This window comes from Dipodomys ordii, unplaced genomic scaffold (assembly GCF_000151885.1).
Source record: "Dipodomys ordii isolate 6190 unplaced genomic scaffold, Dord_2.0 Scaffold5, whole genome shotgun sequence".
NCBI lineage: Eukaryota > Metazoa > Chordata > Mammalia > Rodentia > Heteromyidae > Dipodomys > Dipodomys ordii.
Genome location: NW_012267221.1, coordinates 10,454,076 through 10,478,256, shown reverse-complemented (window position 1 = coordinate 10,478,256; position 24,181 = coordinate 10,454,076). Strand labels below are relative to the sequence as shown.

General features: G+C 36.5%; 1 protein-coding gene across 2 annotated transcripts in view; it reads left to right on the top strand.

Moving 5' to 3' along the window:
* Window positions 1-6,502: 6,502 nt before the first annotated feature.
* Window positions 6,503-24,181, top strand: part of Ccdc148 (coiled-coil domain containing 148) — a 204,469-nt gene continuing 186,790 nt past the window's right edge. The window contains exons 1-2 of one of the 2 annotated variants that reach the window (XM_013028607.1): window positions 6,531-6,623; window positions 22,193-22,296. In XM_013028607.1, coding sequence (XP_012884061.1) covers window positions 6,531-6,623; window positions 22,193-22,296 — 197 coding nt within the window. Of the gene's footprint in view, window positions 6,624-22,192; window positions 22,297-24,181 lie in introns of both variants that reach the window. The other variant, XM_013028614.1, reaches the window with a different exon arrangement.

Genomic DNA, 24,181 nt, shown 5'->3' with positions numbered 1-24,181 from the left:
AGGACCAGCACAAAAATGAAAAAAAACTCAATTTGCTTTTGTTGTGGAGAATGGAACCTAATATGTTTGCAAGTTCTGTCTTAAAATATTCATAGTTTCATGAATTCTAGTTTCTTCTATAACTATAGAACTATGGAAACCATAGTGGAGTTACTCTAAATATGTATTGAAATTACTGTTGTTCCAGCTTCTTTTAAGATGTTTTTCTGCTTTTTGTAAAATAAGGAAAATTTAGAAATCATGCTGAAGCCTGAAGAAGTCAAAACTAACTGTAATCCTATTCCCTAGGAATTTCTTCTCTTACATGTTTGGCAGCCAGAATTGGAATTATTGTCTTGAGCTTTTTGTTACTTCTCTTAAAGCATTTTTGTTCTTGCATATTTTACAAATACAAGTTCTACCAATTTCTTTTACAGTTTATTTCTGGATATATTCTTTGTTTTTATTTTTTGGTATGAGATCTTTTCCTATTATGTTTGAGTCAATTTTATTTATTCTGAAGCTTAGCAGTTTAGCTATTTCTTGTTAGTTCTGAACATTTATCTTTTGGTTCCATTAGTCCTTTCAGGACAATAAACTTTATCTTATGTGAACTAAAATACATAATGTTTCATGATGGAAGTAATATGCACCATTCTGCTTAGAATTTTAGAGAATTTTGAATGCTCAAAAAATACTGTTCTATCTATAGTTTATAATATTTGAACTAATGTTGAAAATGTCATGAGATCTTTCATATGAGAAAGTCATACTTTTGATGTCATATTAAATAGACACTTGCTATTGTTGTTCTTATGCTGCTTAACCTGGTAGAATCTCCATCAGCTTAGAAAACTCACCCGTTTGCAGGAATTGACCATTTAGTGAGGTGAGTTAACAAGCTATATGCTTTCTAGTCTTAAGTTACGTTTTCTTCCTTAGTGTGGTAAATTTTTTTTTAGAGAACAGAAAAATACAAACTTTATCTCTGTGACAATATGTCTCACTATGTAAATAATTATTTTTCCTCTCATTATGTAGAGTCCATGTAGAGACTTATTAAGCTTATGTTATTTGCTTGTTTTAACAAAAGGTAAAATTCTCTACCAAATCTGTAAAAATAAATTTTACATTGCAGTGTTTTTTCAACACGCTAGCCACTAAAAAGTTCTCATTACATTATATATCAAAGTGCTTCTCCTCTACTCCCAAAAAACTCATGAAAATATATTATTTTAAATTATTTTCAGTAATTTAATATTTCTAAAAGGCTTACCACTTTGATAGCACTCAAGCTACCTCTAGAATGTCACATAATGTGAATGTGGAATAATTTCCTAAACTTAATGTTGTTAATTTTTTTTTTTGCCAGTCCTGGGGCTTGAACTCAGGGCCTGGGCACTGTTCCTGAGCTTTTTTTTTTCCTTAATGCTAGCATGCTACCACTTGAGCCACAGCACCATCCTGGCTTTTTCTGTTTATGTGGTACTGAGGAATTGAACCTAGGGTTTCATGCATGCTAGGCAAGTACTCTAATCCCTAAGTCACATTCCTAGCCTGTTAAATTATTTAATATGAAAAAAAATTTGCCCAAGTAGCAGCCAAAACATTTAACCACAGGCTTCAGTAGTCAGTTTGAGTCTTTTCTCTGGTAAGCATAAAACAATAAAGGTCCTGATAATGTGCACTTGTTTCAGAATGAGGAAGAGTTTGTTTTAGTACAGTTTCATAGTCCCTTCCCTGATATGTATAGGGATCAATGCACTTCTAATTTTTCCCAGATTTTTAGAGCTGAGTTAAAGCACTAAACACAATATAATTTTTGCACAACTGTGTGAATATTCCTATTAAATAGGATAAACTTCAGTTTAGTTTAGGCTTGCCACTATGTAATTTCAGTTTGGGTTGGCTTTGATCTTCATATTGATTTTTTTAAAAAAAGAAGTCTTTAATCATTTTTGTATTATAATGAGGTGTGTGTGTGTGTATGTGTGTGTGTGTGTATGTGTGTGTGTGTGTATGTGTGTGTATGTGTGTGTGTGTGTGTGTGTATGTGTGTGTGCGCGTGTGCTGGTACTGACTTGAAGTAAAGGCTCATGCTCTGGCTTGGCTTTTTCTTTTCTTTTTTCGACTTCATTGCCATAAACATCATTTTATATGATCAGATGAGGCTTCACTTCTTCACATAAGACTGGTACTCTACTGCTGGAGCTACATCTCCACTTCTGGTTTTTGCTGGTTAACTGGACTTTTCTGCCTGGCCTCATTGTGATACTCATATGATCCTCATATCTCAGCTTTCTGAGTAACTACGATTACAGGTGCAATCCTATAATTATAGGTGTAATCCTATAATGTAGCTTATAATTTTGATTTTGAACCTGAAGTAGCACTGCTAATCACTTAGACATCTTTTCCTAGTGATTTTTCTGAACTATCTCAAATGTTCAAAGGAGAAACTGCCCTAAGGAAATTATTTATAAGCTTTTCAAATTTAAAATCTGAATATCTACATATATCTACATATATATATATATCTGATATAAGAAATACTACAATTGAATCATTTTTTACTGCTTATATTTAATAGTTCCTTAAGTTTAGAGCCTCTTAACATTCTTGAAAAGCAAGAGTATCTATTTATGATCCATATCAAAAGACCCAAGTATTTAGGTCCAGAAATATTTTCATTTGGTCTCCTCTATAGTTGGAACTAAAGTAAGTTTCACATTCATGAACACAGATTCATTTTTTTTATTTCCAGAATGCATTTTGATATTCAGGATGCATTAGTTTTTTTTATTTCCAGAATGTGTTAGATTTTCGAAGTCCATGTAAAGATGGTGAGAAGTATTTGTGAGTTGTGGTTTCCTCTGTGATTTTGTTCTATAACAAAGGTGATAAATTACAGAATTAGTCCAAGGTAGCTGAAAGGGAAATCTGCAAAACCTCATTTTGTTTCAGAGACGGAATCTCTTCAATCTCATCACCAAGAAAAATGAGTCTAAATCCAAAGAACCTCAGCTATCCATTAAGGAAAGACTAACCTAATCAATTAGAGAACCAATGACATCTCCTCCTAGATAGAGACGACAGACTTGTACAGTTGAAAACATAGGTAGAAGAACAGAAGGAAAACAGCAGAATAGGTGCTGTGGGCCACAGCTAACCAACCTCATTTTGTTCAGGAGTCTTGCTTTATGTGCTGCCTTACCTGTATTACAAAAAGAAAATGATGGATTCAGTTATCTTTGTTGTGGAATTATATTCAGTTTTCTTTATTTTTTAAAAAACATTTCTTAAAGTATTGCTTCTTGTCACTTTTCTCATTTAGCTTAACTGATAGCCTTACAGGGCATTTAAATTTGCCACACTTGCAGTAGAATTTAGTATTAAAGTAGATGAAAAGTGCCAGGTACCAGTGGCTCACTCCTCTAATCCTAGTTACTCACAAGGCTGAGATCTGAGGATCACAGTTCAAAGTCAGCTAAGGCAGGAAAGTCTGTGAGACTTTCCTCTCTAATTAACTACCAAAAAGCCTGAAGTTGAGCCGTGACGCAGGTGGTAGAGTATCAGCCTTGAGCAAAAAATAGCTCAAGGACAATACTCAGGCCCTGAATTCAAGCTCCTGTACTGGCACCAAAAAAAGTAGATGAGAAGAAATAAAAAAGTTAAGGTAGGTAGAAAGACTACAATATGGGCTTAGAAACTGACATTCTTCTGAGTAGCTAAAGGGCAACATAATAATAACAATAATTATTAATTATTATTATTTGAGACAGGTTCAGACTGGTCTTGAACTCGTAATCCTCCCGCCTTAGGCCTCCTGGAGAGTGGACCACCCTTTATTCATTTCCTCAAATAGAATTTATTGACTATGCTACATGGACACTCAGGGATATAATCAGAAAGAATACAACAGAGTACAAGGTACTGCTACCTTGTACTTTACCTCAATCAGCAAAAATGCAGATGTGAAGACATACTAATCACCATGGAAAAGAAAAGTATCAGAGACAAACATGAGGTCCTCCTATTTACATGGAGAGGTCTGGTTGGGTCTCTCTGAGGATGTGATACTTTGATCAAGGTGAAGGGTAAATAGAAACCAACCTGGAATATGCCAAAAGGAAGTGTCTTAAGATAGAGGAAATAGCCAGTGGTAAAGCCTTGAATGAACATGATACATTGGAGTAATAAAGAGAAATAAATGAGTACATTGGACTATGTGAAGGAGATAAGGGTGGAAAGATAATGAAGTGAAGCATACTTGACGATATAGGCCATCAAAAGGAGTTGAGGCACTATTTTAAAAGTGGAGTAGAAAACCTTTTAAGGGATCAAATCAAAATCAGAGAGTTTCTACGAGGTCACTTATATGGAGAATGGGCCATGGTGGCACAGAGTGGAACTGCTGCTATAATGCTAGCATAAGTGGCATGACCCTTTTAAAGGCAGTAAAAGTAGAAGACTGGATATTTACCTTGGAAGAATCTTAATGGATAAGATTTTGGTATGAGTAGAAAGCAGCTTCTGGGGAGGATTATCAATCATTTTAAAGCCTTCAAATGAGACTTTTGTGATCAAGGACTCTATGGAATTTATACACTGGTGTTTATTGCTAAATGCCCAAATTAGTTGGAAAATAGCACGATTTATTGTATATTGACACAGTTGTCAAAAGTCATGGAGCTTTGCCAATTTCTCCTCCATTTAAGGCAGTTTAAATGACTGCAAAGGTTACTAAATATGGCTAGTTTATCTTCATGGATGCTTCTGAAGAGCCACTGGACTAATCTGTAATGGAGGCATTGTATTCCTAGAAAGAAGGTGACTTAGTTCAGTGCTACTTCAGGTCGGTCTGAGGAAGAAGATATCAAGGCAGATGGGGGAGGGGGGCATGTTACAAGATATTTACAGGAAACCAGACCTCTGAAAGGAAGGAAGAGGAAGCAGAATTGAGCTGAGGAAAACGTCAGCTTCAGTGCAAGTTCCAGTAATGTCAAGGCTCACTGAGTAGGAAGCTCTGGAGCAACTTTTCCCCCTCAGTGTCTCGCCTTGGACCTGGATTGTTTTGTCTCCCACTTTACTCAGTCACTTGGCGTTGGCTGTTCCTGGAAGTGTATACCTTTGCAGCTGAGTCCAGCCTGGAGGAAGTGGAAACCTAGGCCATCTGCAGACTGCACTACCACAGCCAGGCAGCAAATCCATTCCAGGGTGGAGGGATATGGCTGGTACATCACAAGTGATGTCTTACTGGAGCTCCTCCCAGGAACTCAAGAAAAGCAGACACACCATTCACCCCGTGCTTATCAGTGGGCACAATTCAATGAAGGAGAATTAAGAGCAAAAAGATGGGAAGAAATGGTCAAGAATGAGCAGGGCACAAAGGCATACAGAGGCCCAGAGGAACAGATTTTAATAAAAAGGAAGAGTAATGCCACCCCAACCTGATCCCCACTTCTGAAAATATTTCAATCAACCTCTTTGAAAAACATTATAAAATTTAAACTCTCTTGCTCCTTTGACAGATACAGAAAACATGAATAAGAGAGACTTTCCATTTATGGCAACTCGGGAAACTGCTAGCTCAGGTATTTATTTTTCCAATTCCGACTCTGTTTTGTGATTTATAGGAGATCATGCAATTCTGAAATAATATAAAGTTGAAATGAGCATTTCTAAAACTTTAAATAAAGCTCAGTTTTTCTGTTTACATTGACTTATCGACCAGTTCTCTTGCAATGTATTTGTTTTAATCAACAATGGCCAGGATAGCTTTGTCTTCTACATTTGCCTTTCTTGCATTCGGAGCCTCTTATAACCATTCAGGAGCTGCTTATAGTCATATAATACCATTTAAGCCACATCTTCACTTCCATATAACCCATGATTTCTTCAATCCTGATTACTTTATGTCATACAGATTAGTTATCTCATATAATTAAAAGTCTATGTGTCATTGAATTCAGGTTTATATTAGTTTATCCTATCTATGATTTACTTTATCGAAAAAGTAGGTATTTTTAGTAAGTTAGGACATTGTATATACTTAGGTGGAGAATACTAGATTTAAATACTTTGTAATCTTATTTAATATTTAGCTTTCATTTGCAATTTAATTTAAATTATGTGGCCTAGGTTAGAAATTCATCTATGACTTCAAATTTACTTAAGTAATTTTAGTGGGTCTTAAATTTATTAATAATGATGCTCACAGAGGATGCCTAAGACATTTTAAATAAAAACAAAGGCTTTCCAGTTGTCATACTTGGCATTATAAAATTCTAAAATCTACAATACACTAATTTACATGGAATTCTTCTATGTTCTTTTAGAAGTACTGTATGCAATGAATACAACAGCTATGTTCTAAGAGTTTAAAGAGGTTAAAGGTATTGTGAATGAATATTTGCTTTTAAATATTTTACAATGAGATCTGAAGACAACATCTTTCCTTTACCTATATTGCAACTTGAGTAACATTATACAATTTCCCTGTCATTTTTCTATGAAAAATAGGTAACCTGGTATTTGGTGTAGAAAATGAGATGAGAAGAACCAAGTATAAACCAGTAGACTATCAACAATTACGTGCCTTAACTGAAGCAAAAAAATTAGCTTCTGCTTCCGTAGAGCTAAAGGTTAGTGTGTGTGTGTGTGTGTGTGTGTGTGTGTGTGTGTGTGTTTCTGATTTGGGACAATTGAACTACTAAGAAGTATAATAGTATTTGTATTGACAGATGCAAAAATATGTGGCCGTTCCGTCTTTTTATCTTCCAACTATTAGTAATAGTGAACAGTAGTTAATATTTATGAAATGTTCTCAGGCACTGTTACTTTATAAGCATTACTCATTCAATGTTTTTAACAACCCTGTGAGGTTTGAATTCATCTTTATTTTTGGAACAATAGTTATTTCATTAGCTTTCAGCATTTTCAAGCAAATTTGAAAAATGAAAAATTCTAGTCATTGCCAACCATGGATTATCATCTTCCTTAGGTCCTCTTCCAACACTGTATAAATATGCTCACAAATTCTCTCTATTCTAGAATTCCCATATTTGCTCAAAGATATGTCCCATGCCACAACAAGGTCAATTTGGACTAGATTTGAAAGGGGCTATGTGCAAATGATTGTGCCAGTATTTTAGAACTATGTATAGTTTCAGATTAATCATGTAGCACATTTCTCTCATGAAAATTATGTAGCTCATTTAAAACAACATTTCTGTTGGTTGGTGCATTGAAATAAAATTTTGGTGAAGGAATGCATTAATTTACAAATTTTCCTTTGTATTCTAAAATTTTATTTAAAAAATGCAAACTCTTTTCTTTAAAAACTGTAATAAATATGAATTCAAAGCAAGTTTGATACCTTAGTCTGTAGATATAATCATATATCCATATTTATATGAGTTGAGTATTTAAAAACTGAGGCATCATTAGTTTGCTTCAGATATACTGTATTTTATGCTATAGTAATAGCTAAAGAAATTTAATAGCAAAGTCACACACTGTCATCTTAATAATACTATTTTCATATCTGTGAGTTTTATTCTGACCTTTTGCCCATTTTATATATATATATATGTATATAATTTAATCTATGTTTTCTTTTCTTCCAGAGTAAATACAAAGATGAAATCCTGTATTCTTTTCATGTTTTATAATACTAACTTAGTACTATCTCTTATATGATATTTACTTCTTCCAGTCTACATAATTTATGGTGCTTCTGCTTGTTTGCCTTGACAATACAATAGTGAATAACATGCTACACTGACTTTCCCTCAGTGAACAGTGTACTGTTCAGTTGGAGGAGAGTCAATGTCTATCAAATAAACCTAGAAATAAAATTACATTAAATATAAGCTGCAATAAAGCATGCTTTCCTGTATATAATAGCAGAATTTTTTCCTATTCGAGTGCCCAGGAAAGGCTTTTTTGAAGAAATGACACTGGAATTGAGATCTTCAGGCTTATTAAAGCACTCAGGAGGCTGACACTGAGGAGAACTGGAAGTTTGAGAACAGATTGGGGTTACATAGAAAGGCTCTTAAAAAATAAAATAGAAAATAAGGAGAAAGAATTAACTAATCAAAAACAAGAGTCACAAGTCCTGTATTCAAAATAGAAAATAATACATGCATTGTCACACCTGATTTGGGGGTATTGGGTTGCATGATATTGGAAATGGTACTATTATAAAACGTTCATACCCAGACACTTTTCTGTGTTTCAGAATGCTCTGTCTCTATAGTATAAATGAGCATGATTTGATATCTGAGCCAAAATGTATGAATATTTTAAGTATTTTTGAGACCTAATAACAAATTTCTTTCCCAAGTTATTGTTTTAGTAAAGATACCACCACAAATATATCTTCTATATCATTTTCTGTGCTGAATATGAACATATATAATCTTAAATTCAACCACCCATCCATCCATCTGTCCATCTGTCCATCCATCCATCTAAGATGTAACAAAACAGTCACTTGGCTGTATGTAGAACAGTTGAGTGTTAAAATCAGAATCTGGTCAAAGCTAATTTCTCTTTTGTAACAGACTTACTATCAGAGAATAAGCATACTTAAAACTTCTAATTATTATTTTTGTTTTGAAATTTTGACACTAAATACAAAAACAGTAATTTCTCAACACTTTCAGCTGCTAGATTGCATCTCTGACAACTGTATTATACATTTGTGAGCTTGACCAGTTGCTCTTTTCAACAGGTATTTTAAATAGTGTCATGAACTTTTCTGTTCATAATGGAGCATAACTCAAGAGGAAGGTTTTTAGTTAAGTATTTTTCTGGAAAATCTTTGTGCCTCAGGTTTCTTAGCTTGACAGATCTCTTCAACTACTGAACATGACTCATAGTCTGTTGTGGCCATTTTGATAAGTTTCTATTTTCTGTTTGTAGTGTGTGCAGATTCATAATGATGATTTTCTCTGAAATATTTTGTACATTGTTGGTTTACACACACACAAATTGTCTTATACCACGTAATTTTCTAACCATTTTCCTTCTTCCCTACAGTTATTTTTTTTTTCCTACAGTTATTTTTTATTTATATCTGAATTAAAGAATATATATTAATAACATTCTTGAACATGATTTTGGGAGTTTCCTCATTTAATTTAGAGGCAGGGAATTTGATATTTTGGTTTTAATTTATACTTGAAGTTGTAAACAATTCCTAATTAGAGCTTTCCTTTGTTAAAGTGACTTCAAGGTGATGAAATAATTGAAAATCAAATAAAATTCCAAAGTTCGCCTTTTATTTTTACGTAGTTGTGCTAAAGTTTATTTTTTAATGTTATGGATGCTAATTTGCCAAACATTCAGTATTAATTAGAATTAGTTATACCATTCTGTTGTTCTTGTGTGTGTGTGTGTGTGTGTGTCGGTCATGGGGCCTGAACTCTGGGCCTGGGCGCTGTCCCTCAGCTCTTCAGCTCAAGGCTAGCGCTCTACCACTTGAGCCACAGAGCCACTTCCATTCTTACATTATTATTTAGGATTTTAAAAGAATATGTGTGGCCAAGATGGCGAAGGAACAGTAGGGAAACACCGCAGCTCTCTCCAACCAAATGGAGAGTTCGGGTCTCAACGCTCCCTTTCTTCAAAAGACCAACAACAACAAAAAAGGCGATTACTTAGAGAGATAAAGGAAGTGAGAAAATAAAAGGAAAAAGGAAAACTCTAGAACCTACACAAAGAGGTAAAGTGGGAAGGACCTTCCCCCAACCCTTGCTGCCGGCGGCCCCAGCCAAGCTGTGAGCAGCCCAGCTCATTACCCAGCAGGGACCACAGAGCCGCCAGCGTCCCAAGGCTCCCGGAAGACTCCCAAGAGCCCCGGGGACACGACCCGACCCGGAGAATACAAACAGAAACCTCAGAATGCAGAACCCCACGAAGACCGCCCCCCCCCATGGTGCAATGCATAAACAGCTCAGCCCAGCCCTGAACAGCAGCTGGCAGCCATGAGCAGTGGGGGCATCAACAAACCACCCCAGATGTGCAGCACGCAGCCTCTCCACATTGGCCTGCGGGAACAGCCCAGCTCAGTCTCTGCACCTGCCGGCTGGAATGCCCAGCCCAGCCTGGGGTGGCTGGGGCAGCTGTGGCGGGCAGGGGCAGCAGCGGAAAATGACCCTAGGCCTCTGGCTCCTGCCCTCAACCCCCCTCCTTCCCAGCAGCCCATGGAAGCAACCCAACCCAGCTCAGGGCAACGGTGACAGCAGTGGTGGCAGCGAAGGAACCACCCCAGACTTGCCCTGTGTTGCTTCTCTATACAGGCCCGTGTAAGCAACCCAGCCCTGAAGAGCAGTGGCAGCTGAGGTGGCAGCAGCGGTAGCAAAGGACCCCAGACTTGCAGTGTGACCCCGCACCTCCCTGCACTGGCCCATGGTAGCAGTCCAGCCGGGAGTGGGGCAGCAGCGGTGAGGAACCCCAGACCTGCAACACCAAACGGGACAGCATAAACAGTGGTGAAGGCGGTGAAGCACAGACCCAGCTTGCACCACCACCCAGCATAGCCCACAATCATCTCAACGAATGTGGAACACAGTGTTGAAAACCAGCCATCTGCCACAGCACCAATGGACAGCTCCCAATCAGTACCAGGATAAGTGAGTACCCGACAGGGAACTTAGGCCCCCTGCCACAGGAGACCAGCACTGGTGGTAACCCCACAGAACTTGACTTGGCCCCCACCACCACCTGGACTACAGGTCCTAAGGAAGCTGGGAGCTGTGCAAGTGTACCAGCAACCAGTGGGCACACCCAGCCGACCAGGCTTGATCAAGAGCGTCCCTGGGAGGGACACAAGCAGTCTAGGTGGCTGTTCCTTGACTAAAGGTGGGAACTGCTTAGGATATCTAGTAGGCAGTTGAAGGAACCCTACCTGTGTCCCAGGCAGGAACCCTAGCTATCTTAACTAACTGCCCCTGACTGGTCAGGACCTGAGTGTACACCTAGAAGAGGGTGGAGTGTGTCTGTCCGCCACAAAGTAATAGGAGTAAGCCCAATGTGAGTCACACAAGCAGCAGGAAAGCAGCCCCTCCCACAACAGAACCTCAGACCAGGTAAAATACTCTCAACCAGCCCAGTGCTGAGAGCAAGCTACATCAATTGATCCAGGAACAAATCCAGAACCAAGGAAGAGTAGCCACCTAGTGACCAAAACAATCAGGGCCTGGAATTGGTCTCCAACAATCCCTGAATCCACATGTGAAAATCACAGTGAAAAATTACAAAATTCATCAACAGCCAAGATAGTAAACCAGACTCAAAGGCCAGCAACTACACAGGGGAGAACACCAGTGGAAGCAAAAAAGAAATGGAAGACAAATGCTACATTCAAGAGATGATAGAGGCAATGACTCAAGAATTAAAATGAAAATTAGATCAGAAATTTAAAGAACAAAGGTATGAGCTATCAAAAGAAATCCAGGCCTTCAAACAAGAAATACACAAAAAATATTTGCAGTACACACCTGGCTAAAAGATGAGATTAGTACTCTAAGGAATGACATAGAAATTATAAATGGCTCAATCTCCTCTACGTAAAATTCAATTTCCTCCATGGAAAACACAATGGAAGCCACAGTTATAGAATAAATGAAATGGAAAATAGAGTATCAGATACTGAAGACAAAATACAGGCACTGGAAAAAAGTTACAGATATGGAAAAAACACTCAAAACGTGCCAAAGGGAAGCCCAAGAACAAGCAGACAGTACCAAGAAATTTAGCCTTCGTATAACTGGGGTGGATGAAGGGGAGGAATACCAGAATAAAGGAATGTAACAGTTATTCAATAAGATCATCACTGAAAATTTTCCCAGTCTTTAAAGAGAAAATCTTACCTACATAACAGAGGCCTGCAGAACACCTAACAAGCAAGATCCCAGGAGGAACACTGCTAGGCACATTATAGTAAAAATGCTAGATTTTAGCAATAAAGAAACAATCTTGCATGCAGCAAAAGCAAAGAAGGAGCTATACTACAATGGGAAAAAATTAGAATCACTGCAGATCTCTCCACACAGGGACTGAATGCAAGGAAAGCCTGAGAAAGTACCATCCGAGCCCTGAGAACCAACAACTGCCAGCCCAGATTGGTATATCTAGCAAAGCTAGCGTTCATATTTGAGGGAGAAACTAAAAATTTTAATAGTAAAGAAAAATCAAGTGAATTCATAAACAATGAGCCAGCAAAAGAATACTAAGAGCGGGATTACAACCCAAAGAAAGCATTCACGAACAGAGATCCTGACCGGAAAGATATTGTTAGGAGACCAACTTAGTAAACACAGGAGGAAAGGAAAGAAGAAAACTTAGGAAAGTAGAAAATGACAGCAAATACAATATATGTCTCTATAACAACCAAAAAATATTAATGGACTCAATTCACCAATCAAAAGATAAAGAACTGCAGATTGTATCAGAAAACAAGATCCATCAATTTGCTGTCTTCAAGAGACCCACCTCACAGCCAAGGATAAAAGCAAACTTTGAGTAAAAGGAAGGAGGAAGATCTACCATGCAAATGCCCCCAGCAATAAGATGAGTTGCCATTATGATATCTGATAAAATTAACTTTACACTAAAATCACTACAAAAAGACAAAGAAGGTCACACTCTAATAATACAGGAAACAATCCAAGAAGAAGATTTCACCATTGTCAATCTATATGCCCCGCACCCAAATATGTTAGGCAAATACTCTCACTTTTACAGGAAATGATGGATCCAAATACAATACTAGGAGACTTTAATACTCCACTCTCACCAAAGGACAGGTCTACCAACCAAAGAATTGGCAAAGAAGTATCTGAATTAAATGATATCATATGTCAAGCAGACTTAACTGACATATACTGAGTTTTCCACCCAACAACAACCCAGTATACATTCTTTTCAACAGCCCTTGGAACTTTCTCTAAAATAGATCATATCTTAGTTCGTACAAATAATTTAAGCAAATACAAGAAGATCAACATAATCCCTTGTATTTTATCTGACCATAGTGGAATCAAACTAGTTCTCAATAACAAGGCATACAGTAGAAAAAACTCAAACACATGGAAATTATGCAGCACACTGCTGAGCAACACATGGGTCACAGAAGAAATTAAAGAAGAAATTAACAAGTTCCTACAATTCAATGAAAATGAAGACACATCACAAAGAAACCTATGGGACACAGAAAAGCAGTCCTGAGGGGCAAGTTTATTGCTCTCAGTGCACACATCAAGAAAACAAAGACAGACCAAATTAACAATCTCATGATGCAACTAAAACTGCTAGAGACACAAGAAAAAGTTGAACTAAAGTTTCTAGATAGAGCGAGATAACCAAAATAAGAGCTGAAATTAATGAGATAGAGACTAAGAAAACTATAAATAAAATCAATAAAACAAAAAGTTGGTCTTTTGAAAAAAAATCAATAAAATTGATGGACCACTGGCAAGATTAACTAAAAAAAAAGGAAGAGTAGAGACCCAAATCAATAAGATCAAAGATGCCACAGGAAAAATTACAACAAACATCCAAGACATCCAAACAATTATAAAGAAATATTTCCAGACTCTATACTCACAGAGGAAGGAAAACCTAGCAAAAATGGGTGAATTCCTAGAGAAATACAAATTGCCCAAACTGAACCAAGAAGAGATAAATCAATTAAATACACCAATAACCTACAATGAGAGGAAGCAATCTTTCCAACAAGGAAAAGCCCAGGACCAGATAGATTCACTATGGAATTCTATAAGACCTTTAAAGAGGAACTAATATCCATACTCCATAAGCTTTTCAGAGAAATAGAAGCAGATGGAGTAATTCCAAACTCATTCTGTGAAGTCAATATCACACTCATCCCCAAACCAGGCAAAGACCCAACAAAAAAGAGAACTACAGACCAATCTCTGATGAACACGGACGCAAAGCTCCTCAATAAAATTCTAGCCAACAGAATCCAGAAACATATAAAAAATCACATATTATGACTAAGTAGACTTCATCTTGGAGATGCAGGGATGGTTTAGCATACGTAAGTCAATAAATGTAATCCATCACATCAACAAATCCAAGGTCAAAAACCACATGATTATCTCCATTGACGTGGAAAGCCTTTTGATAAAATACAACATTCATTCATGTTAAAAGCTCTGGAAAAAATAAGAATAGAAGGAATATTCTTTAAAACAGACCAATAGCCAATATTATAGTTAATGGGGAAAAACTACAACCAATTCTATAAAAACAGGAACAAGGCAAGGATTCCTCTCTCTCCACTCCTATTCAATATAGTTCTGGAATCCTTAGCCAGAGCAATAAGGCAAGAAAAAGACATTAAAGGGATCCGAATAGGGGAGGAAGAAGTTAAACTATCTCTTTTTGCAGATGACATGATTTTATACTTTAACAACCCCAAAGGCTCCATCCCCAAACTCTTGGAGCTTTTAAACCATTCAGCAAAGTAGCAGGATACAAAATTAACCCACAAAAATCAGTAGCCTTTCTGTACACCAACAATGTACAAGCAGAAAGAGAAATCATGGAAACAACCCCATTCACAATAACTTCAAAATAAATCTAGGAATTAACCTAACCAAAGATATAAATGGTCTATTTCATGAAAACTATAAAAGCCTAAAAAAAGGAATCATAGAGGATACCAGGAAATGGAAAGATCTCCCATGTTCCTGGATAGGCAGAATTAATGGCTATACTGTCAAAATTGATACACACATTCAATGCAATTCCCATTAAAATCCCAATGACATACTTTACTGAAATAGAGAAAACAGTCCAAAAGCTCATATGGAACAACAAAAGACTTAGAATAGTTCTTACTAGGCAAAAGAAACAACGCAGGAGGGATCACAATACTGGATTTCAAGCTCTACTATAGGGCCACAATAACAAAGACAGCTAGGTACTGGCACAAAAAGAGACCTGAAAACCAGCAGAACAGACTAGAGGACCCAGAAATAAAGCCACATATGTGTGTACAGTCAGTTGATATTTGACAAAGGAGCCAAAGACGTACAGTGGAAGAATCATAACCTCTTCAACTATTGGTGCTGGGAAAATTGGGTGGCCACATGCAGAAAACTGAAAGTAGACTCTAGCCTGTCACCATGCACTAACATCAACACAAAATGGATTAAAGTCCTTCACATCAAACCTGATACTATGAAACCACTGCAAGACTGAGTAGGAGCGACACTTGAACTTATAGGCACAGGCAGGAACTTCCTGAACAGAGTCCCAGGGTCATAACAAATTGGAGAGAGACTGGACAAATGGGACTACCTTAAAATAAAAAGCTTCTGCACACACAAAGAAATAGCAACCAAACTAGAAAGACAGCCAACTAATTGGGAAAAAATATTTACCAGCAAAATATCAGATAAGGGTCTAATATCCATTATATACAGGGAACTCAAGAAACTATGTTGGGTCTTCGTCCGTCCCACAAAAGACAGATGGGGTCCGAGGAAAGGCTCACCCTTTCCCCAGCCTCCCTCAGCTCGGGAGACAATCAGAAGCAGTGGAGAGTCAAGTCAAGCAGGAAGAAACTGGTTTATTAACACAGAGCAGCCCTTTTTTAAGCAAAAAAGAGCGGGTGGCATGGTAGGGGAGGAAGAGGAACCAATCACTGTCAAGGTCACACCCTATCATGCACCTAAGCTTCCACAGGCTGGTTATGCACTGAACATAAAGCAAATTGGGCACTGCCCACTCAACTCCCTCTCAGTGCCATCTTTGCTGCCCATGTGCTCTACAAAACGAACCCCTCACAAATCTAACAAACCAATCATGAAATGGGCAAGGGAACTAAAGAGAGACTTCTCAGAAGAAGAGATAAGAATGGCAAAGAAACACATGAAGATATGTTCATCATCCCTGGCTGTAAAGGAAATGCAAAAAAAAAACAAACCCAAAACCAAAAACAAACAAAAAAAACCCCAACACTGAGATACCACCTTACTCCCGGTCAGAATGGCTCACATCCTAAATTCAGCCAATGACAAATGCTTGTGGGGATGCCGAGCAAGAAGAACCCTACTGCATTGCTGGTGGGAATGTATACTAATACAACCACTTTGGAAAGCAGTCTGGAGGAACCTCAGAAAGCTAAACATAGACCTCCCCTATGACCCAGCCATACCACTCCTAGGCATCTACTCTGAGCAACAGGAACCAGTATACAAAGACACATGCATCCCAATGTTTATTGCAGCACCATTCACAATAGCAAAGATTTCAAAACAACCCAGATGCCCCACTACTGATGAGTGGATCCAAAAATTGTGGTACCTATATACAATGGAACATTGTGCAGCAATTAGAAAGGACAAAATAATGACATTTGCAGGGAAATGGATGGAACTAGAGCAAATTATTTTGAGCAAAGTAAGCCAAGAACAAAGAGACAAATGGTACATGGTCTCCTTGATATGTGGATATGTGGATGCTAAAGCCAAAATACAAGAACATAAGGCAAAGTAACAGGACTCAAGAAACAAAGGACAGCCACCCATTTTGTAATATCATTGCTAAATGATTCCGTGTTCTTAACCATATATATGGTAGATTTATGCACACAACAGAGGGAAGTCGGGAGGAGGAACAGAATATGTGGAACAACCTATACTAAGTAAAAGGAAAGACATGTAAACATCTTTCTGACGTAGAAAAAGTAACCTGTATTGTCAAAGCTCATAGAATACACAAGCTGTATAGACCACGATAATGACAATTTACCTTGTGAAGGTTAAAATGTGTTTGTGACTTTAACTAAGTATCATTATTTCACACTATTGTGAAATATGTGAAATTTATGTAATCACCTAATCTCAATTAAAGAAAAACAGTGAGCAAAGGCATGGGTTCAGAGAGATGGGCGATGTTGTCAGACACTTTGTACTCATATACTGTTTTGTAAAATGGCAACTTCTTTGTACAACTACTTAAGGATAATAAAAAAGTATGTGTGGCTTAAAAGAATATGAATACTTCTAATATTACATGGCTAAATGAATTGTCTATTAAGATTTGTATTAATTAAAACTGTATCTCTCTGTTTATTTTACTGTTTAAGTGTGCTTATTTTTTATACATGCAGTTAACAGTTTTGACAGCTGTTATTATTTATTATACCATTTTACTCTGGCCATATTAAGTCTATTTAAACTGAATGATAATGCTAAAGCACATATGGAAAGTGCTGTTTGCTAATTTTTGTTAGTAATGCTGCGGTATTGAATGAGTGTGATAGTCATCTACATAGTTAATGTGTCATTGTTTATGAAAAATTTATAGATACCAAATGAGACACTGAAGTGGACATTGAGTCATTCAGAGACTGAAATTAAACCTGAAGCCATAAAGTAGATTTGTGCTGAAACTAAGATAGCTTTTGCTAGACTCTGCTCATTTTGCCAAATCGTTTATTTGCTATTTATTAGATAGAAAAGCAATCATTATAATGTTTTTAATTTGAGTTTCTTTGCTTAGCAAGAATTAACATTTTTCTTGTCTACTTCAAGTGTCAATCAATGTTTTTCAAATACCTTATGGAAAACTATAAACATGCAAAATTTGTATGAATAGTATAATGAATATCTACCTAACATCATCTGCCTTCAACCATGATACATTTCACCCATTGTTTCTGTTACAGTCTTTCCCACAAAACTTCCCCCACTAGATTGTTCTAAGGCAAATTTGTGGCATCATTATGTCTTCTTTTTTTTTTGTCAGTTGTGGGGCCTGAACTCTGGGCCTGGGGGCTGTCCCTCAGCTTTTCAGCTCAAGGCTAGCACTCTTCCACTTGAGCCACAGAGCCACTTCGGGCTTTTTTTGCTTATGTGGTGCTGAGAAATGGAACCCAGGGCCTCTTGCATGCACGGCAAGCACTCTATTACTGAGCCACCTTTCCAGCCCCATCATTATGTCGTGTATATAATTATTTCAACACAGAATTTTAAAATATTAAAACCAATAGAGTTCTAGAAGACATAATTATGTCTGAAAATGTTTTTAATAGGTGTGTGTGTGTGTGTGTGTGTGTGTGTGTGTGTATGTGTGCCAGGCCAATTCTGGAACTTGAACTCAGGACCTGGGCACTCTCTCTCAGTTCTTAGCTTTTCCACTCAAAACTGGCTCTCTACTACTGGAACCACATCTCTACTTCTGGATTTTTACTGATTAGTTGGAGATAAGAGTTTCAGGGACTTTTCTGCCTGGGATGGCTTTGAACCACAATTCTCAGATCTCATCACCCTATGTAACTAGGATTATGGGTGTGAGCCACCAGTTCCTAGGTCAATATATTTTGGTTTTGTGCTGGCCCTGGGGCTTGATTCATGGCCTGGGTACTAAATCCCAACTGTTTTGCTCAAGGCTAGTACTCTACCACTTGATGAGTCATACTTCCACTTCTAGATCTTTGGTAATTAATTGGACATAAGACACTCACAAACTTTCCTACCTGGGCTGGCTTCAAATCATGATCCTCAATTCTCAGCCTCCTGAGTAGCTAGTATTACTAGTGACTGGCTCAATAGTTGACTGTTTGCCAACTCAATAGAAGAAAGATAGATGAAGATAGGTAAAATTGCATCTTAGTATTCTTTTTCTCATATTTGTGTTGAAAGTTCTTTATTGAAGCAAAACTCACATATAATAAAATGTACACATTTTAAGTGTATTTTCCATTAATTTTGGCAAATATATTGTTATACATGTAATCTCCAATTGCTTACTGATTACTGATGTTTATTTCTTTTTTTCCTCCTCCTCCTTCCCTCCTCTTTCTCCTCTTCCTCCTCCTCCTCCTCCTTCTCTTACTCCTCCTCCTCCTGCTCATTCTCCTTTCCTCCTCTTCCTCCTCCTTCTTCTTCTTCTTTCTTCTTGCCAGTACTGTGGCTTGTATTCAAGGCCTATGTTTTCCCTTAATGGTTTTTGCTCAAGTTTTGTGCTCTGCTACCTGATTCATGCCTCTGCTTCTAGATTCAAATCAAGATCCTCATATCTTGGACCTTCTGAGTAGCTAGGATTACAGGCCTGAGTCACCAGTGTGTGGCCTGATGTTTATTTCTGGAGATGGATTCTTTTCCCCCAAATATCTTTGGTAGTGTTTCAGGATACCTATTTAAGGTTTCATTATCTTAGAGAATTGTAGTAAGCCTCACACTGGAGACTTCTAGTTTCCGATTCTATTTTGAATTTTTTATTTTTGCCCTTTTTTCAAAGGAAAATACATTTTTTATTGTCAAGGTGATGTACAGAGGGGTTACAGTTACATAAGTAAGATAACAAGTACATTTCTTGTCCCAAATACTTTTAAATCATCTTTTTACAAAAGTCATTGCCTACCCTACATATTGATTTCATGTCTTATTGCCCAATAAAATGAATTAGAATTACCTAGAAATATCTGTTGATAAAGATACAACTTTAAATCATTTTATTCCTTTTAAAACTTTATTTTTCTTTACTTTTGGTCCGAGGATACAAGTAGAATCAATAAGTCAATTTCCATAAAACAAAAACAAAAAACAAAAGAATCAGGATGTTGTACAACATATTAGAAGAGTACAGTGAAAAATGGTAACTTTATTTTGACTTTTATAATCTATTTAATTGGCCTTTTCCAGGGCCCCAAGGCAATAGTATTGATTTTTTTCCTCCACAAGCTGTAAAAACATATCCAGCTCTTCTAACAATGTATTTTAATTTTTTTGTGCAACATGTACCAAATATGTCAAAGAACTCTAATTTGAAAAGTTGTATCTGTCAACAACTTTAACACCTGAAGATAATACATTGTTGGAATAAGTTTCAGATATTCCTTTTGTTATTCTTTAAAACAAATAAGATAAGGTCTTGATATATAGACCAAGTTAGTCTTGAACTTAGAATCTTGAACTTTGAATGCTTGAATTTCAGGTACATGCCACCATGCCTGGCTCAAGTTTTACACATTGTTAAAGCAAGTGCTAGAGTATCAGACTTTAGAAATGTTAGATGTTTTTATTATTCTTTTTAAGTAGAGACTACTAGATAATTGTCTGCAGTGTATTATACTTATTTATCCTTAAGTTTTATTGTAGTACTAAGAACTTCTGTGGAAAAGATTGACTCTGTATTTTTTAAAGTAGTCTTTAGGCTAATTTGTTTTTTTTTAATATCCTTAATCAAGAAGAGCAGAAAGATAAACTCAAGGTTAAAGTAATCAGTGAATAACACGAGGCCGTAGCATGCATTATGAAGATTCCTTTCTGGGAGTTGTCTCCTGCAGTTTTAATATCCTCATTATTGATCTTTTAAAAGATAGCATCAGAGAGCATTGCTGTTCTAGTAGCAGAGAATTTATGAAATGTGTATGTTATGAAGTTTCTGATTTGTACTTCCATACATGGTTAAAAGAACATATACATGGAATATATGAGCTCAGAGTACATGAGTACAAGTCAGTCAAACCAGGAAGCAGACACCACTTGAGGATTTGATATAGAGGAATCTAAATGGTTATGCAGATGATCAGGCTAAACGTGAGAGGTTGATGAGGAATAGATATTAACAACCACTGGAAATCACTCACATCCCTATGTTAGAGAACATAAAGAAGAAGCAAAGATACCATACACAATGGGCTGAAGTTATCAGAAATATCTGGAAGTATAGTAGACATTTCTAGAGAAGAGTTGGAGTAATGGAGAAATTGCAGTTTGCTCCGAGGACTTCTCTAACAGGAGAAAAGAGCAATGCAGATAATGCTTTCACTTCTCCTTTCTTTCCTCAATCTCCCAAGACCAGTATCTTCCTTTGTCTAAACCCAATTTGAAGTCAACCTGAGAAAGAAAGGCTGCTCCCTGATTTGGAGATCAGAGAGAAGGAAGGAACTAGTCAAAGGCAACAGAATTGGGCCTTGCACACTTGATAAAAAGTACTCATTATTTGCTACATTTTTGAAAGTTAACCAGCTTGGGGAAATTTAAATGTAACTGAAAGTTTTTAAGTGTTCAGGTTATGTGATTTTTTTCACTATCTTTTGTTTAGTGCAAAAACATTTGCCGAAATTAAAAGAATATATATTTATAAGCAGGTGCCAGTAATCTTTGCTATTCAAGAAACAGATTTGGAGATTTGGAGTTTGAGGTTAGTTTGTGCAGAAAATTTAGCTGGATTCCATCCCCAAAATAACCAGCACAAAGCAGGGCTGGACATATGACTTACATAGAATGCCAGCCTTGCAATTTTGAGAACCCTGAGTTCAAACCCATATCACCAAAAAAGTGTATTTATAAAGTCATGGAGTTGAAAGACTAAAATTATACATTTCAGGTCATATTTCTAGTTATGTACTGAGGCTGGGTCTAAAGCCAACCCTGTAACATCTCATCTAATGTGTCTCTCCATCTTATGCTGAAAATTTACATAAAAACTAACCCAGCAAGGCTCTGTATGACCCAGATGTTTATGATCTTGACCAAGTCTCTGGATTTTATTACCTTTGAGGCCCTCATCTGTAAAATGGAAATGATGATTCCCCATAGGACCTGGAGGGAAGATTTGTCCAAAATGGAGATATGTTTGTGGAAAACTCCTGAAACATTTTCTTGGTTCATGTGAATTAAGATATTATTTATTATATGCATGGACTATAGAATGACTTCAATTTCTTTTCATTATTTGGTCAGTATTCCAAGCCATTTTCTCTTTCTCCTCCTTGCTGTTCCAAACAATAATTATTTATGTATTTATTTTGATTAGCATAAATTAATTCTATAAAGGGGTTTCATTGTGATGCTTTATATACATGTATATGATGTACTTTGATAAAAACCAACCTCTTTATATTCTTTCTGCATCCCCTTTTATAAGAAGGTTTAAATTACTTTTATTATATATACCTATGTATATATACTACAGAATAATATTATATACATACATGTATGCATACATATATGCATATATATGTATAATATATAATATATATTTAACATATATAATATATATTACACAATACTGATTTTAAGTGGGTTGTGTGTCAAAAGATGAACTAATAAAAACTGAAAAACAGTAGTACTTAAAACATACAAATCAAACATTTCTGTGGAAAATGGATTTTTCAAAACCTAGTGATTGTTGCTTTTTTCTTTTTGTCTAAATGTAGATCAGAAAAGCAATGGACATGTCAAAGAAATCTAAAGAACGAAGGTTACTAAAACAACACAAGCAAGTGTGGTGGCAGGAACACCAAAGGCTAAGAGAAGCCAGGTAAGAACTGGGGGGAAACTTAGTAAGGACTCACAGAATTACTACATTAGTTATCTGCTCAGATGCTTTATAATGGTCCAGGCTAATTAAACATTACAATTTGAGTCATATGCAAATCTTTTCATTGCCTCAGTTTAATTTTGAATCCAGGGAATATGTTAACTTGGTTTTTCTTTCCTGTAGGAAAAAAAGGTAAGTGTCTTTATCTGTCAATCACTTGCTCTTCTGAACTTGCTTCTCCTAGACTTGCATTTTGCATGGGTTATACTTTGCACATGACACTGTAATGTTTGTCTTCCCTCTGAAATGGTTATCTTGTGAGGACTACCTTCTCATCACATTCCTCTTTACATCATGGGATATACAGTAGAAGATATGTAAATGTGTTTTGTACATAGTTGGAAATAGCTTAAAGAGTTTACTTGTTCAGTGATTTTTGTGATATAATTATATCATTGCTTACTTATTGATCTTTGATTTTTGACTTTGTTATTTACTTCCAGCAGAAGTATAACAAAATAACAAATTTATATTTGATATTAATTATAAGGTTTAAAGATAAATTTCTATTCAAAAGTCAAGACACAAAGAGAAGACATATGTTACTCTTCCATTTAAGACATACTTGCTTCAACAGTGGTGCATTTAAGAAGATATTCTTTTAAATATGTGTAGTAATAGGCATTTGCTATGTCTCAATTTAGACAATTTCTGTGATCTTAAGCTAAGCCAAGTTTCAGAAACCATTAATGTTACTTTTGCTTTAGATGCTTTTCATAATATATTTTTAAAAAATACTTTTGGCCAGTCCTGGGGCTTAAACTCTGTACCAGGGCTTCATTTGCTCAAGGCTAGCACTCTACCACTTTAGCCACAGTGCCACTTCTGGCTTTTTCTGTATATGTAGTACTGAGGAATTGAACTGAGGGCTTCTTGCATGCAAGGCAATCACTCTACCACTAAGCCACATTCCCAGCCCCATAATAGGATTTTATTCTGGCCTGTGACTCTTGTATTTGAGGTAAAAGGTTCATGGCCAGCAAGAGTTTTATATAAAGGCATAACTCAAAATTATATAGACTTGATTACCATACTTCTGCTATAAAAACAAACTGAATTACAGTTTTTTTTTCAGTACTGAGGATCAAACTCAGGGCTTTGTGTTTATAATGGAGGCACTCTGTCACTTGAACTAAAACTCCAGCTCCTCTTTCCATGGTCATTTAAAAGGCAGGGTTTCTATGTTTGGACTGGTTTAAGCTATGATCCTTTTACTAAAGGTTCCATGTGTCACTGGTACACACTACTGGGCTGAGCCATTGTACTTTCTTCATAGTGTAGGTATCAGGCTCATCATCAAAAACAACCAGTGGTTGAGATACAGTTTTGCAAACTGCTTTTTACCAGGCTGGCTTTGAACAGCAATCCCTACTCCCTAAGTAGGTAGGATTACAGGCTTGAGCCACTATGCCTAGCTACATCAGTCACATCTTATCCTTCAAAAAGTCATCTTTTTTTTTTAAACAAAAATATTTGAACTTGCTGGAAAAGTTTTAAAGTTTTTGCATAACTTAAAATATCATAACAAGGAAAGCCCCCAGGAAGCTTTAATTATAGTGTTCAGAGTTTCAATCCAAATGTAAAAGAAGACATTGGAAAATTGTTTTTTGTTTGTTTTTTTAAATCTTGGCTGTCCTACATTCTCAATGTGTATGTTGTTCCTGAGCTAGATGGATAAAGCAAATATATCACACTATTAAAAGCAATTCTGCTGGCTGATTTGGAATGACACAAACACAATGGAAATGAGAAATGGTTCAGAAATAATGACCTAATATATTGAAAATTGGGCAGAAAAGAATTCCAAGAGAGTTTGCAGTGTTTA